Below are 17,287 nucleotides of genomic sequence, written 5' to 3'. Positions count from 1 at the left end.
AAGGGAGCTCCTGCTTCAAACACAAAGTACAGTGGGCCAAGCCCAACATTTAGTTGTCAATTTTCAATAATGGCATTTTTAGGAGCTTCAACACGAGATTTTAACTCTTTTAATCTATTTTTTTTTATATCTTTAAGTTTTAATTATATTGTGTGTTCCCTTACTCTTACCAAAATTTCCATTAGATCCTTCAACTATTTTTTTGTTTTAATTAGATCCTGATTTTTTTTTTATTTTCAATTGAATATTTTCGTCTAATTGTCGTTATGAAAAATCAATCACATACTTTGAAGACAGGAGAGTATGTTGTAACTTGTAAGAACAAATGAGGCAACTTTGAGAGTTTTCGGTACATTTTTAACTTTCGAGCCAAACAATTTAGAGACTTTTAAAAAAATATTGACTGAATTGAAGATTAATTTTCATATAGATAATTAAATAGAAGGACCAATTGACAAAAAATAAATTAGGAACTCAAACTGAATTTTGTAAAAATATGGACCTGCGAATCAATTTAACATAGCTTTAATTCTAATCTAAATTACAATATTTTTATAAAAAAAATATTAATGATTAAAAAATATCATAACACAATATAAATTATTTTTAATTAGTGAATGGAGGATAAAAGTCACACCAAGTATGCTAGGAACAAAATAAAACTAAATTATAACATTCATAGACTACGCATATCTAATACCTAATTAATCAATCATATATTTCTAAATAAACTTAATTCTAGAGAAAGACTGAGCAGCAATAATAACAGTAATTTGACATTACATATATTATATTTCTGATAGAATAAGGGACAAAACTAGTCCAACATATATGACCATTATACAAGTGATCTTCGGATAAATACAAAATATTCACCAAACATGCTGGCAAGTGGACCTCATGCCTCTAAGTACCCTATTTTCTTGTTATTGGCTTTCAAACTTTTCTCTTTTTAGCTAATGCATAAAACAACAGTATCGATACTTCATCTCCCTGGTTGACTTTTTCAGGTCATATGAAGTCATATCTTGGACTGCGTCACTGTTTAATTGCTTGTTATCACATATTGTTTGGTCCAGAATTGTCCCATTTTTCAAAGAATATGAATCAGCCTGGCTTGTTTCAATTGGTATTGAAAGATTCTGCTCTGGTGAAGCCGGTACTATTTTCTTATAGTTTACTTCCTTTAAGTTAGGATTTGTTCCTGTGTGCCTGAAGGTACCAAAAAGAACAAGAGCATCAGTTAAATACATATTCATAATAAAACTACACTATGAACTAGTTGGCTTATATTGCATTAGATGTTCCCAAAATATTATTCAAAAATCTTTGTTCCTTTAAATAACAAGAGTTAGAGTAAATAAAATAAATCACCTGAAGCTTTGTATCGTCCCAGGTTCTTCTAAATTTTCCTCCACTACATTGCTGCTTGATACTTTGGCACTATCCTCATTTTTCAAACATACTTCAATAACTTTTGCAGAATCTGAATCAACTGTGCCACCTTTTTCCATGCAGGGGAACTCTTCACCAGCAGAGTTTAAAGTGGACCCGAGGGGATGAAATCCACATTTTCTAACTACTGAAATAACCCTCTCTATTGTTTCTATAGCATTTCTCACGTCTGAGCGTATATATACATTCATTCTGTCCTTCAGTACACTCTTTGTATCATCTTCCTCAACTGGAATGCCATGCACTTTGTTGACATCTTTCTCAGTCTCAACAATCTCTTCACTAACTGTTTCTACAATCTCTTCGTTATCTGCATCTACAATCTCACCATTTTCCTTTTCCATCAGTACACTCAACGAATCACCTTCCTCAATTGGAACGCCAAGTACCTTATTGACATCCTCATCAATTTGTACAATCTCTTCACTACCTGCATCTAAAGTCTCTCCATTGTAATTATTTGCGCATTGGTTGCTGCTATCATCACAGGATACATCTTTTGCCCCGTCCTCACTTTGAACAAGTTCTTCTGTAGGAACAATGCTTGCATCTTGCTTAAGCTCTTCACCATCCATAGCCTTTGATTTCCTAGTGCTTAATAGAGCTTCACGAATTCTAACATACAATGAGTCCTCCAAGGCCTTGCTGAAGTCTTTATCTTTATCATTGCCCATCATAGAAGTCACAGCCTTTAACAGTATGAGAAATTGGTTAATGTCAAAAGGTGATGAAAAATAATAATATAACAATGCACTGAATGCAGTATACATGAGCAAGCAGAAAATGGTAAATAAGCTGCAACCTATCTTCTAACTAGCCATTGCAAATAAAGTGACTATAAGTTCATGAGCCAGGGCAAATTCTCCTAGATAAGTTAAGGGGAATGTTAACAGTTCCCTTGGAGCACCAGTTAAAGAAACAGAAATAGAAAGTATTGAATGAAAAGGAAAGTGTTTATTATTAAAAGCATAAACATTATTTAGTACTTCATTTTTAAGTAATAAGAAGTATTTAGTTGTGTGTCAATTGTCAAATACTCCTTACAAGAGTCTTTCAGACAATCATTAGCAAGACCCGAGTTAAATACATGTAGCAATTAAAGAATCCGTATTAATGAGAACGAATGTTATCCCTTTTTTCCTTTTCCCTCTAATCCTGATTTCCGTGTGATAAAAACAACTCTTTTATCAAATAATATTAACAACAATAACAATAAAGAATCGATCTTTAGAATTTAAAACATAATGCTGCCTTACATTTACTTATAACTTGTTCATTTTGTTTTTAGAAGAATTTGTTGATCTTATTAGTTGGATGCCAGAAAGTAGAAACAAAGTCAATATTGGTTGATGCAATGATGCTTAATAACAAAAACAATCTGAAAAGAATCTACAACCTTCTGATAAAGCCTGAAACCACTGCCGATGAGCTGCCTTGAAATGAAATTTAGGAGGGTTGGAGGTACAAAATCTAGCTTTAAATCCAAATTTGCTATTATCCTACAAAATTTGACAAAAAAAAAGTGTTGGAATAACGATTGCTGACCAAAATCCTTTTTCATTTTTTCCCCACATTTTGGAAGTTAAGCAAAACCATTAGTATATAAATTAAAGCCAGTTCAATTAGTCTAATAATATTACAATAATGATAAATTAATATAAATATCAATTATATTAAGAAAAAAGGAATTAAAGTAAAATAAATACATGAAATATAAGAAATATATATTAATGTAATTGTATTTTATTTTATTTAATATATATTTTGTACTCATAATCGAATTTTTTTAAAATATCATATTCACATCGAGAAATTCTATAATAATTCTGAAAATTTAAGGAATTCAGTACGACAAACTCTCTCCTCCTCTCCTTACTGTGTGCAAGCTCGGTCAACTATATATTGGCATAAAAAACAATTATACCAAAACTCTAGATTTCTTTGGTACCATACCAACTTTCATTGTAGATTACTCAATACTTGTACTCATCTTTGGTTTTCCCCTTTGATCTCCACACTCCAAGTTACTTGTAATTTTTTAGTACTTACTTAAAACTCACCGAAAATAACTTCTTTCTGATGTCACCTTTTGCATAGCATAGCCTCCCACCAAATCAATTCTCACGACATCCTTTGCTTCAGGAATTGCATCCTTGTTTAAATCATCAATTTTTGACTCATGAACCTAAAACCAAATTAAACACACATTTCTTGGAGCTTAGATCTAGTTTATAGTAATTAACTTTCTTGAGAAAAAATAAAGAAGGGTCTAGGGTACTACCGTATTCAAAAGAATAACTACTAAGTCATCTTGATAGTACTCAAACAGATAATAATGCACTATAGCCTCCCTTGTAGCCAGCGGCCATGGAACCTTCATCCTTTCTTCCACAATGAGCAATATAAGTATTCAAAAGTAAAGGCTTTTAGCATGGTCAGTGACACTAAAAAGTAAATCTTTTTTAACTGATGCAGGTAAAGACAAACCTAACTAGTGATATTTGTTCCCCAATTTGGACCCTCTGCAAACGATCAGATACTAAAATTTTGAAACTGGGAATAGTAAACTGAGGCCACCTGAAACAATGAAAATTGTGAAAAGGATATCAGCTAGAAGTATCACTGAGATTTTTATAGTGATCCCCTAACATAGATTCAAATAATTTTTATGCTATACAAAAATAATGTCAAAAGGATGCAAATAGGATGGGCTTGTAACTCTAATTGAATTCATTGGTATAACTTCAATTCTAACCTTAAATAGAAAATTAAAAGCACATATTGCAATATGATTCTTACCATTTCTTGTAGAGAGGGGTCTCCCACGATAGGCATAAAGCTGTAAGTGTAACGAAGGTTAACATTTCACATGTCAGTACCAAAAACAAATTCACATGTTAAAATCATAACATGACCTTTGTTATTAAACTAATCAAAAGGGCGATGCTAAATTTTTTTGGCTCATTATAACATGACTCACAAAGATCTAGAGGTCCATCTACATAGCCTTCAACTAGCAATGTATGAATGGGAGTTCCCTCTGGTCCTTCACGATACATAACACGAAACTCTTCATTATCCTGTTTTAACTGTTGAAAGAAGTAAAATTGTCAAAACTTACAAGTTGATGGAACAACTCGCGTATATCTACTGTCCAAAGCATAAGCAGCACCCAGCACACACAAATATTACACAAGAATGCATCAGTACATTGAATTATCAATAGGTAAATCACTGAAGCAAGAAGTTGATCAGCCAATGTCAATTTCTGATTTCTATTAAAAGAACTCACCAGTTAGGTAAATAAGGACAAAACATAGGTGTAATTCTATAGGTGTTTTTGGTTCTGTTTTTCAATCAAAATTGGAGTTTTACTTTGGTAATCCGCTTAATAAAAATTTCATTAAATGTCAATATACTGAATTTAGATTATCTAGGTAAAACTTTAATTCTAATGGAGAACAACGCCACAAAATAATGTGAAACTGTATCAAAGTTTTGTCTGGTAAATAAGACCAAGACAGGAATGTTCAAGATCTAAGTCAACGGATGATGATCTAAATAAGCAATTGAAATATCAAGAAAACAAAACATAATATAGCTTACTTTCCAATCAGTGTGTGATGTACTACCAGATCCTCCGCCATTGTCTCCAGAAGCACTTCTCAACATATCAAGAAAGTTGCATAGCTCTGTAGTCTTGGTTTCTACTTCTTTCTCATTACATCCTGCAAAACCAAATATAGAAATAATATAAAAAAAGATAAACATAACTACCTAAAATAACAACACCTGTCAGCTAGTACCCTTTTTTGTGCCAAAGAGCTCAAAGCAAATAAGGGAATGCTATTACCCTCGATTTCCACTTCTGAAGAACGTTGGAGTTGACTTTTGACAAGCGTTTTGAGTGTCTGTTCATTAGTCAGATCTGGTAAGGCAAGGGTGTTGTCCAACCTTTCCCTATACTGCACAATGTTTCCTTTTTTCACCATCTCTATATCTCTAAGGAAAAAAGAACGAGCCTTCTATCAGAAAGTCATGTGCTAAACAACCATTTATGTTATAATAATTCTAAGATTCTGAACTGAACATTCTCCAAAAACAAGACTAGCTAGCCATCCATTAAGGTTAAATTGAATTTCACATCTCATCGAAGCAGCACAAAAGTAGCATATTGTATCACATCACTAGCCCCACTAATGTTAACAAAAAGAAAAAATAAAGGCCAAGAAAGTGGTTATATGCATAACTCTTATGAGTATGACATATCCATTTGAAGATTTGAGTCTGAGCTACCAAGGTTGCGCCAATGAACTCAGAAATTATTGAAAATTTGAGCCACTTGTTAACAGAATTAGGACACACACACCCCAAGAAAGAAGGGTGACAAAAATTAATGAAGCCACGTGAGCAGAACCAAACTCAAAGACCATTCATAATGGCTAAAACAGAGGCGCTAATATCCAATCTAAGAAGCAAATTTTATTATTAAAACAAAACTCACTTACACGAAACTTTCGGTGGATCACTTGTGGTTTTTAACAAGAAAAGGCTGAAATTTGCATCGACCAAAGAGTAACTCAATTGTCCTCACCGTTCAGAGAGGAGACAGAGTTTTCTGAAGTGAAAACACCCATGCGGAGGCCAGCAGACATGGGAACAACCAAACCAAGTTTAATATTATGAGGAACACTTTCTTTTTAACAATTACTATTATATGACAAAATTCTCTTTTTGAGAATTTAATGTAATAACGTTTAAAGTTTTGAACCCAGAATCATTTATTAAATTAAAATAATTTCATATAAATTGATCAACGTATTTCATGATCATATTTATTTTTAGTTTAGAAAATAGTTAATAACATATGTATATCTCATTGAAATTAGCTGGGACTTCATGTTCTTTTGGTCTCACACAATACAATAATTTTTTCTTTTATACATATTCACTTTTATTGAGGGTGAGTTCTGGTGCAGCGGTAAAGTTGTGCCTTGGTGACTTGTTGGTCATGGATTCGAATTTGGAAACAGCATATTCACTTTTATTAATTAAAAATGATTAAAACTATAAAATCATAAATATAACTTACTACATTAAATAAGAAGTGATTTAGTATGATTTATAACAACTTTCAATAAATAATAATAATAAAAGTGAGTTATAAAGTATTCTGATTTCTGGTAGTGTTATTTTGTCGTTTTATGGTATGTTTGGATTATTTATAGAGATCCGTTTGGAGGGTGTTAAAGGTCCTTTTAGAAGAAGATATCATCTTTGGTAAAAGGAAAGGTGTATGAGAATAGGGGTGTACACAGACCCCGAGGTGGAAACAATCATGGAAGGAAGGGTGAGAATGAGTGAATGGTTAATCCTTGTAGGGCAAGGTGCAGAGGAAGAAAATGTGACGTATCATAGTCAATGAATTGAATTGAGGTTAGGTTGGTATTTACAAGTCTAATAAAGAAGGTAAGACTCAGGCCACGTGGTGAGTACAAGTATTGGTACAATAGGTGGTGTATGAACCATAACAAGACAACAAGCAACTTACCATGCACGTGTCTGTCTCTCTTCCCCCAAATTGAAACACATAATACAATTAATTAACAAGAAATGCTAGGGATAACTCTCTTTAATGCTCTTCCTCATGTTATTTTTATTACAATTTATTAAAAATTAATAAATTTCATTTTTTATTTAATATAAATTAAAAGAGAAAATCATTAAATTAGAAATAAAATCTAAAAAAATTATTATTTTCAATAAATTTTAACCAATTATACAATAAAATATGAGAGAAAGTATCGTCAATAATTTTTAATTAATTATATATTTTTTTCTTTTAATTGATTATTTGGATTTTAATTAATTTTTCTTTTACCAAAACAATCTATTTTAAGAAAAAATGATATATCTAATCACAATTTTATGCTCAAGATGATAATCAAATACCATGTTCAAGTGTAATCACTTGCTGAAGAGTCATAAAACTAAAGAAAGACTCAAAAATCCCAATACCCCATTACTCAGATGCATAAATGTATTTATACAGTGGTTTTCTCTAAAAAAAAATAGGGTATTTAAATGACAATGGTGATAATTCATTGTTTGATATATTTGTAATGTGGCTTATAACCTTGATATGTCAAAGAGTGGTAAGATCTTTATAGTTGTCACGCATTTGTGCCCAAGTCTATCACATGTAAGAAGACGACACAACCTTTTCACTATACACATCTTTTCATTTTGTGCGACATTAGGCTTGATAACTCGATTGTATATATACTAAGCATATCTACTTGACAAAGGACTCAAATGTACAAAAGGCAACAAATGAGTGAAAGATTTCTCATTAGGCACAACATAGTCAACCTATAGATTGAACGATTCACAACTCCTTAACGCTGAGCTAATAGGTGTGAACGCTTGCAAAGATCGGTCCATAGTGATCCAACAATTTATAACCCCTTAAGTACAAAGTTGAAAGGCAAGAGCGTTTGTCTAGGTTGATTCATAGGGATTAAATGGTTCACAACCCTTCAAGTCCCTTAATGTTTTCTGACTAATATAACACTTTTTCTAATATTTTTTTTCTCTTGTCTTAATCAAATGAAAGTTAAAAAATTTCTGTTATTAAATAGAGATTTTATTACCTAAATGTAAAATTATTTATAATTTGATTTATTTCAATCTAACTTGTAAAAATTGAAATGAAAAGTTTAAATTTAAAAATAAGTTTTCTTCTTAAGAATAATATTAATATAAAGTATTTATGATAAAAATAGTGATTAATTTTCATCGATGATCATACACATATACATACATATAAGACTTATTTCATACTCTAATTCTGACTTATGTTAATAAATATTTATGAGAGATGTAAATTGAAATAATTAATTTTTATATTTTGAATGTGATTTTTTTAAAAAAATCCAATCAAGTGGTGCAAATCCGGCTGTGTTGACCCGATTAATGAGGTGACATGAATGAATGTGATTTGACAAGCATCATCCATCTAGATAATATCTACATGTACCAGATATCATTAATTAAAATTCAATTATGTACGTTTTCATTTTTTTTTAAATCATCGAGTACTGATATGTTATTTTTTTAAGAATATTTAATAAGTTATTCCTTTGAAGAATTTTTAATAAATTTAAGAGTATTTTAAAAATGAATTTTTAGATCCAGTAAATTTTCATAGAGTTATTTAATATTTTATGATATGAATTCATCACGATTAGAAAGAGCATAAACGTTTTAATATAAATGAGATATCTTTTTATCACCAACAATCATTGATATAGGTGGTAATGGTTAGTGTTTCTTAATTAATTAAAGAGACTTTGTTTCTTATATCTAGTTTTCGTGTGATTCAAAGTCCAGGGATTTTGTTCCATGCGATTCTAAATTTTGTGATGTTATTATCTTGTATCAGGTTTGAAATTGTTCCTCTTTGTTGTTAGTGATCTGTCTTTTATTCAAAATGCAAACGCTGGATTGCATATCCTCATTTGATTGGATATACTCACTATTAGATTCCACCTTTTCATCTTCTCGGCCTCGTGTGTTTGTGTGTGATTTATGTAGACATAATCTGTTTTAATCTTTCTAAAATATCCTTTGTTGAGGTTAAAGAAATCATTAATTTGGATTTGTATTTAAGAAACAATGCTTCATTTTAATGGTTCTGTCTACGGTTAAAAACTGCTTCACCGGTGACGCATTACAATTTACTATTAGATATATTAATAAAAAAAATAAACGGCTTAGATTCTTTACGTGCAACCGGTTAGTATATTTTAAGGATTTTGCATTTTAGTCCCTATATAAAATTATCATTTAGGGTTGAATTTGCAAATTATTCATTCAGAAATTACAAGGTTCTTGTTTAATTATTTTGGGTTTCTTTTCTCCAGATCTGGGTTTTTGTTTAATTTTTTGATTGATTTTATGGTATCCATAATTTATCGATCCCAAACAGAAGCACTATAAGTATAACCCCAACCTGATTCTTAGATATGGGTTTTTTCCTTCGAGTCTGGGTTTTTGTTTCTGTAAATTTTTGGTGATTGTTCAATGGAAAAAGATTGTGGAAGCCACGTGAAGGGTTCTGGGGGCAAATTTGGTCCCAAAATGACAATATTTTCGTTTGTGTTCAACGTAGTTTTGTAATTCGTAATTTCTGGACGAATTTGTGTTCTATTGCATACTGTGTGCACGCGATTTTTCTATTTAATGTAGAAAGGGTTATATGCTAATTGGCTGAACTTGTTCTTTACAAAAAAAATTCCTTATCTTTCCACATTGTACATGATTCAATATAAGATTATCTAATAACTATGAATGATCAAGCACCTGTTTTAAACTAATTAGTAGTTCACTACTGCTATCTCATTTGACTCCTTTGTTAAAATTAACAGACCTTTTTTAACAATTTTATTTTATTACAGACCTACTTTAGCAATTTTAGTTTGTAATAAACACCCGGTCATTTACCTGCGATAGCAGGTGAAATAAAGTGCTTCACCCGTGGACCAGTTTTTAGCTACTTTACCATAGCCAGCACCCATTTTAATATTGAATAGTTTCTTTGCCTTCTCTTTTTTATGTTGAGGTGATTTTTGAAGTCATCCTCTTACTTTTTCTTTGGTGAGCATTTTCGAGTCAAATTTGACCCACCATTTTATCTTTATTGATTGTAGTATTGTACCGAATATTGGACATCTAAACCTTGAAGGATCTTGATAATAGTATAATCCCAAGATATAATCCAATTAATACCTAGACTTGCAACAAAAGAAACAAGGATAAATCCTAAGATAAAATTTCTATTTTCTTTGAAAGGTTGATAGGTGGTTTTGGCATAAGTAGGAAAGATGTTTGTTATTGATCCAAAGTCTTAAAACCATTTAATGAACCATTTTGAAAATTTTAAAGAAATTCCTCTCTTGAACCATAAGACTCAAGTGTGTTGGTCAAGCTTAATTATAATAAAGCATGCATGTTGTATCAGATATAACAATAATCTTGATAATTATAGAGTTGGAAATTAAAGGACCCTGAGAAGGTATAAGATAATGTATGGATTGTTTGTAATCTTGGAGTTAAGAATTTAATAATCTTGACTTTTGAATATATAATTTTCCCGTCTTTATTGGTATTGTGAGTAATCTCTATGGAATTAGTGTAAATAAGGATGAATTCATAGAATCTCCAACTTTTCAAAGGATCTTGACAAGGGTATTGCCACAATTGAGCAAAAATATATCGAGTGATTTTTCTAGGAACCATTCTCTTTCAAGTTACTAGGATGAGAATTGGGGGAAGCTGATTTTTCATGATAAAGATGTTCAGGTTTTTGAGGTTTTGGGGAGACAAGGTAAAAAGGTTTGACAGGGATACTGTGATATTGTATGGTGATAAATTTATTGTAAGACAGAACTACAAGATTTTTTATAGGTAGTGGTGTCCCTTATTGAACAATTTGAGCAAATGGATTGACAAGGAATCCGTTTAACTGAGTTTAGTTGAATTGCATGATTAAATCCACCAATTTACATAACTCATCCCAATGCAACCCATTAATCCGACAAGTCAATAATCGATTGGATTGAGTTACCCATCAAGTTCAGATTTTTTTTAATTTTTTTGTAATTTTAAAATTAAAATATTTAAATAGTTTATTATATTAGTAGCATAATTTATTTGCATTTGCTGTGTAGTTGATGTATATAATAGTAGTTTATCTTTAAGGACAAGTTGAGTTGAGTTAACTCATTTGACATCGCTAATATTGACAATTTATAGATCGACAATTCTTAATGTTATTGAATCAAATTTTGAAGTGGTAGTGTTAAAGGTCCCAGAGGAGGGCGTATTGATTTTTGTTCAAGTTTTTTATTTTTCACTCATTCTTTTCCTTAAAAATATAATTCAGTAAGAAAATTATGTAATAATTTTTCTCTCTTTTAATGTACAAAATAATTTCAAAATCAAAGCAAGATAATAGAGCTCATGTAAAAAATTGTTTTGGAACAAGGTTGTAATATCATTTTGAAGAACATTGAAAAATAGTTTACAATCAACCTTCAATAAAAAAAACTTTGTTGAGTAAATCATCTCAAATCTTGTAATACAAAAAGTATTAATAAAATCTCTTTTGTAGAAGTAGAGTAATTTTATTGGGCATGATGTTACATACCTAAATGATATATTTTTTTTCTTTTGAGGAATTAGAAATAACTTATTTTAAGATTCTCCTATATCCTATTTCTGGTAATGAAATTAATCCTTAATTTTTTTAAAAAAAAAATGTCATTTTTGCTTCTAAAACTATCAAATAATGGTTATTATAGTTCCTAAAGTTTTGATAATTGGGACTAAATAAGGATCAAAATGGCCTATGTGTGATAATTTCAAGACTAAAAGGATACTAGTATTATAATTTTGAGCACTAAATTGGTTGATGGTACCAAACATGAATGATGACGAATTGACGATATAATATCGGATGTCTGTGAATTTTGGAAGATGAAAGAAGAGCAAGAATGTTTCTAGCATGGGATGCTAATCTGAAAAAGAAATGGTCATTGAATAAGCTTTGTTCAGTACGATTTATTAATTATAACGGCCTACTTCATCTGATGAGTCAGGCATCATAAATCGAAGCTACAATCATGCATTGATTATCTTTGTCGACATCAAGACGACAAGACGATAGTTATTGGCTTTGAATTTCCTTCGGTTCAAAGTTATGAAATGTGATTAAAGTTATACATTCAAGCTTTTATAAGCCCATAAAAGATATGGGAGGAATTACAAATAAAGAATTTGTTATCAACATAATTTATTTTTTTTTGGAAGACTGAACATAGTTCTCTTCATAAGGAAAAATTGAAATCCGAAGGTTATTCTTTTCAGGCTTCTTGAATATTCTATCTATGATAGTTAATTAGTTACATATAAAATTTACTCACACACTTAGGCAACTCATTAAATAACTGTCTCACTGCAATTTTTTGTTTTGGAGAATCCAAATTAATTGTATAGTTCCTTTAATATGCCTAACTTTGATCTTTTAATTTCATTAGCAAGATTGCTTAAGAGAGAAAAGACTAATGGGGCATGAAGGAAAGAGTTACATTACTTTTGTATCAAGTGGAATGTGAAAATATAAAAATTGTGCAGCAATAAATATGAAATTTCTAGCCTGACAAGTCGCTTCTGCGTCTAAGAATCTCAACGCCTAAGTAATCAACTGGACCCCGAACTGCCACATGAGGCTTTCCAACCTTCACTCGGACAGCAGATATTTCTTTATGATTTGTAAGAGTAGTGATTGCAATTTTTTGGGCCACTGACTCCAGAAGATTGTGAGGTGACCCTTCAAGAACATCCTTAGCTATACTGCATCACCAATTATTGATATGTTAATAAGATCTACAGCTATTAGATTAGCAAATTACCAATATGAAGAGCGCTACTAGCAATTTATGCAATCAAACAATGAAAGCGGAACAATGACACGCTGAATTTGTTGGTTGCTCACTCATATATTTCTGTGTAACTAACAGAATCTGATAAGTGATCAGATTTGCCAGCTGCTTTGAGATCCATCCAAGCATCTATATCTATGAAGAACTTCTGGCCCAGTGTCCTTTCTTCAGGCTTTGCTCCATGAAAACCATGGAATGACAATCCCCTCAACATGAGTTTGTCTCCCCATGTCGGTGCATCAGATTCCATTTCTGCTGAAAACAATGGCAAGTAAAGATGCAAAGGTGTATTTAGTTTTAAAAATCAAATTTAACAAGTGCCTTTGTTAAATATAACCATCACTCAAAACTCTGAGTAACACACTGATTCACAAAAAGAACTTCTTGATTTATTAATCCACCTCATATTGATTCTTATAATAAACACATGCAAAAAACAAGTATAGAACAATACACGATGAGGCAGTAAATCAAAGCAACAACAAAATTAAAGTGTAAAACTTGTACATCAATACTTTCCAGCTGCAATTCAATTAGTGCCCAACAGAATATGCTTTAGCTTATAATCAAGACTGTGAAACATTGGACCTTGACTTGCTCAGTATTATACACAATCACACCGTGCACATTTTTGTCCAAAAAGTAGTCTGTAAACTATACAACAGTATATAAATATAAAATAAAAACACAAGTTCTCATCATCAGGCCACACTTTCCAAAAGCAATTTCATTCGGCACCTCTCAGCTATTAGTTGAATCACAGGTTCAGTACCCATAAAAGGTTGCTTGTCTGAATTTTATACGTCCCTATAACAGTCTAACATCTCAACCAACCAGAGAAAACAAGGATTCTTGATCTCCTAGCACAACAGAAACTAAACTAAAGGAAAAAAAAACCCCTCCTTGAGATTTAATCAAATCCACTTCCAACCAAGGTTTTGAAAAACAGTTTGTGAGCACAATTTCAACTACAACGTCAAGGCTTTTGGAGTCACCACAACTGCAGTTGTGGCTGCATCAGCCACATTTGTTTACAATTTTCCGCAACATCAAGAATTTCAACGAAACAACAACTATAACCGCAATTTAAAACTTTGCTTCCAACCAAACCAAAATTCCAAATTCTCACACACATACCTAATACACAAAATACTAAAAGTATACAGTTTTATTTGTCATAATTAGAATCAAAATCCATACGGATAATTGCACATCATTATGGCAAGCAGAGAATATATGCATTTTTGTGGCAGTTGGATCATTGAACTGTATAGTTGCTTCAAAAGAAATTATCACACCCTGGAGAAGGACAACTAAATTGTTCACATGGATAAAGAGTCGAATTTTAAACCAGAAAAATAAGAGATCGTGGGAGCTATAAAGATAGTCCAAGCACAATTTCGACTACTATTAAGTTTAAGTTCTCTAATCTATATATACTTGAAACTCAGGATGAAATCACTAGCATGCAATCACTACCCATTCCAACACAAAATGACGAAAAAACATAAAAAAAAAAAAATGAGAAACCTAGAAAGAATAAGATGATGACCTCTGGAGCTCGTAGGGCTGTGGAATGCAGCATCCAAATGAAAGAGATCCAAATAATTTTGAAGTTAATTTTAGTATACGCTGTATGTTTACCCCTTTATTACTTTCAAAAACATTCATGATTGGCACTACCAAAGGAACATTTTTTTTTTTAAGTTGAATGGTTAAAGCAACTTCACCTGATTGGTTAGTTTTTCTTTCGGTACAATCTTGCTAATTACATTTGTACGAAAAAAAGAAAGAAAAAAATAGCAACCCTTTCAAAAGATTAAAAGGAAACATCGAAAAATAAATAAACCAAGTGGTCCTAAGTTAACAATGGGAAAGTGAGACAATTAATAAAAAACGTTGCTACATTTTAAGTCCGAATCCATATCATCATCCGCACTAACCTGAATAGAACACAAATTTCTGAATCGCAGAAATAAGAAATAATTCTGGGGAAAGGTGGGTGAGGTGATATGGGTAAAGCAGTGGTAAAAAGAGTAGAGGAATTATAATTAAAAGAAAAGGAGAAGAACGTGTAAAGTAATAGTACTGAATTGGTAATTATGTTTAAATTCAATCGAAAAAAGAAGTAACAGATGCATAGTGAGAGATGGAATGGAAGGAACTCACATCACAGACACAGGCGAGAGTGGCAGCGTCGACACTCACCACCGTACACCAAACAATATCTTTCTGTGCTAGTCCCTCACTCCCTCGCCTCTCCGTGCCCCACACTTTTAAACCAACTTTATCTTTAAGTGATTTATATTACCAAAAAAACTGTTCTATACTATTATACGAGTAATCTTTTACTTTTCGGTACATAATTATAAAATTCTTTAACTAATTCACCTTCACATCCCATAATTTTTTTTACTAATTAACTTAAATTTATCAATTATTAGTATTATTATTTTAAAATTATCATTTTTTTATCTCTCTATTCACATAATTGTTTTTTAATGTTTAAAGAGAGAATAATTTGTTAAAACAAAGCTTGAAAAGCATGAAGCCCTAATTTAATTTTTAGTTTGATAGTTTTACAATGTCCAACACATTTTGATTGATGAAGCATTTGTATTGATTGTTTTTAATCTAGGCATATGTGTATCTTATTTTTTATCTGTTACATGCATAATATTTGATCAGCTGTGAAGTATATGAATATTTCTTTGTTTTTAAGTTTTTTAAGAATTCACTTCTACTTGAAATTTAGTTAGCAACATCAAATTAATTGATTATCTCATTTGGTCATCGATTGCCCAAGTCAATTTCAAAAAAGGAAGATTATGCAGCTTAGGATAATCGATTATCTCATTTGATAATCAATTACCCAGTTTCAGGAAATAAAGAGAAGTTCTCTATTTGGATCTATAATCGATTATCCAGACAATAAAGGAACCGATATTCTCATATTGAAACAAATTAATCGATTACCTTTTTTGATAATCAATTAACCAATTTATGAAATTATAGAACAAAGAGAATTTTGATGTTACCAGTTTTTATAATTGATTAGATTTGTTTTAACTATAAAAAATTTATAAATACCCTTGTGTGTTTTATTTTTTAAAAAGAAAAACTCTTGATTTGTTCAGAATTTGTAAAAAAATATTTGAAGAGAATCTTAAAGAAGAATAGCACTACAATATGTCTAAAGATTAAAGTTGATCAAAGAATCACTCATTTTACAATCATGTATTGATCAACATGTGAAGAAACATTGAAAATCGAAGAGTTACACATTTTTGGTGTATTCGATCATTATCTTTTAATCTTTTTAAAGTGTTGTTCTTGGTTAGAGTTACTAGGGATGTTGAAGAATTGAGAGTTTTAATTCTGGATATTTTCTTATAGGATTCAAGAGAAATATTTGTTTTCTATTAGAGAATTGTGTGTGCATAGTATTTGTACTAATGTTCTCTATATAGTAGGTGTTTTAAGAGGACTTAGAACAAACTAGATGTAAGTTCAAATTAGAGTCAATCAACATAAACTTTTGTATGATTCTCATTCTCTACAACTTAGAGTTTTGTAATTATCTTGGGAGTGAAATCGATTTCAAAAGATCATCATAAAATTTTCTGTTTTCTAAAGGTTTTTTGAGAAAACTTTGATTGATTTAAATGGTTATTTTTAATCAATGTTAAGAATGATTTGGTAAAGATTTTAAAAATTCAACCCCTTCTAGATTCTTGACATGATCTAACATAATTTAATAAGGATATGTACGAAAAAAATTTAATACATTGAAAAATTAAAAAATAATCTTATAAAAAGGTCAAACAAATTTTTAAAAGTCTTATAATTAGAAACGAAAAAATATATTCTTAATTTATTATAAATAAGACATCTATTTATTTCTCATGCAAGTGAAATATATTTAGACAAATTAGTAATTCAAGCCACATTTATCAGTGAAAAAAAAATCTCTCTAATTACAAGTAATATCATCAAATATAATTACTAATTAAATTATTTAATTTTATGAATATTTATTAAATAGAATTCTTAATTTAAATATTTTCATCATTCTTAGTTAATTAATTAATTCTTAACTATATATATATATATATATATATATATATATATATATATATATATATATATATATATATATATATATATACACACACACTGAAGGTAATACATCTTATTTTATGTATTTATATTTAACAATTAGTATATCTTTTTCCTTTACCAAGTAACCGTCTCACTCTCACCCTAGGCCTAGGGGCTTCTCTCTGCTAAGACTCAAGCTCAAGTACAGCACATGATTGGAGCTTGTA

At 30.6% G+C, this 17,287-nt stretch overlaps 2 protein-coding genes across 6 annotated transcripts; both read right to left on the bottom strand.

Moving 5' to 3' along the window:
* Positions 1–772: 772 nt before the first annotated feature.
* On the bottom strand, positions 773–6,154 carry LOC100813944 (uncharacterized). 2 transcript variants are annotated; one of them, XM_006577040.4, is made up of 11 exons: positions 5,964–6,154; positions 5,309–5,457; positions 5,062–5,183; positions 4,436–4,544; positions 4,255–4,294; positions 3,943–4,032; positions 3,737–3,836; positions 3,516–3,640; positions 2,852–2,954; positions 1,375–2,144; positions 773–1,212 (listed from the first exon to the last, which is right to left on the bottom strand). In XM_006577040.4, exons 2-11 carry the CDS (start codon positions 5,445–5,447, stop codon positions 957–959), a joined length of 1,854 nt encoding a protein of 617 aa, XP_006577103.1. In that variant the 5' UTR covers positions 5,448–5,457; positions 5,964–6,154; the 3' UTR covers positions 773–956. The 2 variants fall into 2 exon arrangements, with proteins under 2 accessions (XP_006577103.1, XP_006577104.1); XM_006577041.4 differs by lacking the exon at positions 5,964–6,154 and adding an exon at positions 5,706–5,901.
* Positions 6,155–12,461: 6,307 nt separating this feature from the next.
* On the bottom strand, positions 12,462–15,267 carry LOC100527653 (uncharacterized). Of its 4 annotated transcripts, none has more exons than NM_001248575.2 (3): positions 15,129–15,212; positions 13,013–13,214; positions 12,462–12,870 (listed from the first exon to the last, which is right to left on the bottom strand). In NM_001248575.2, the coding sequence occupies exons 2-3, from the start codon at positions 13,207–13,209 to the stop codon at positions 12,669–12,671; spliced, it is 399 nt and encodes a 132-aa protein (NP_001235504.1). In that variant the 5' UTR covers positions 13,210–13,214; positions 15,129–15,212; the 3' UTR covers positions 12,462–12,668. The 4 variants fall into 4 exon arrangements, with proteins under 4 accessions (NP_001235504.1, XP_006576206.1, XP_040869709.1 ...); XM_006576143.4 differs by having other exon boundaries at positions 12,590–12,870; positions 13,013–13,211; positions 15,129–15,267; XM_041013775.1 differs by lacking the exon at positions 15,129–15,212 and adding an exon at positions 14,512–14,773 and having other exon boundaries at positions 12,590–12,870.
* Between the last annotated feature and the right edge of the window lie 2,020 nt (positions 15,268–17,287).

This window comes from Glycine max, chromosome 3 (genome assembly GCF_000004515.6).
Source record: "Glycine max cultivar Williams 82 chromosome 3, Glycine_max_v4.0, whole genome shotgun sequence".
NCBI classification, from domain to species: domain Eukaryota; kingdom Viridiplantae; phylum Streptophyta; class Magnoliopsida; order Fabales; family Fabaceae; genus Glycine; species Glycine max.
This window is presented reverse-complemented; position numbering and strand designations above follow the sequence as displayed.

Bases quoted from the DNA above. Each gene is read 5' to 3' on its own strand.
- LOC100813944 (XM_006577040.4), bottom strand. From the start codon at position 5,447: ATGGTGAAAAAAGGAAACATTGTGCAGTATAGGGAAAGGTTGGACAAC. The intron at 4,033-4,254 runs GTAAGAATCATA...TCATTGTTTCAG, and splicing joins ACCCCTCTCTACAAGAAATG to GTGGCCTCAGTTTACTATTC. The intron at 3,641-3,736 runs GTAGTACCCTAG...ATTTGGTTTTAG, and splicing joins TAGTTATTCTTTTGAATACG to GTTCATGAGTCAAAAATTGA.
- LOC100527653 (XM_006576143.4), bottom strand. From the start codon at position 13,209: ATGGAATCTGATGCACCGACATGGGGAGACAAACTCATGTTGAGGGGA. The intron at 12,871-13,012 runs GTGAGCAACCAA...TTGGTGATGCAG, and splicing joins AGTTACACAGAAATATATGA to TATAGCTAAGGATGTTCTTG.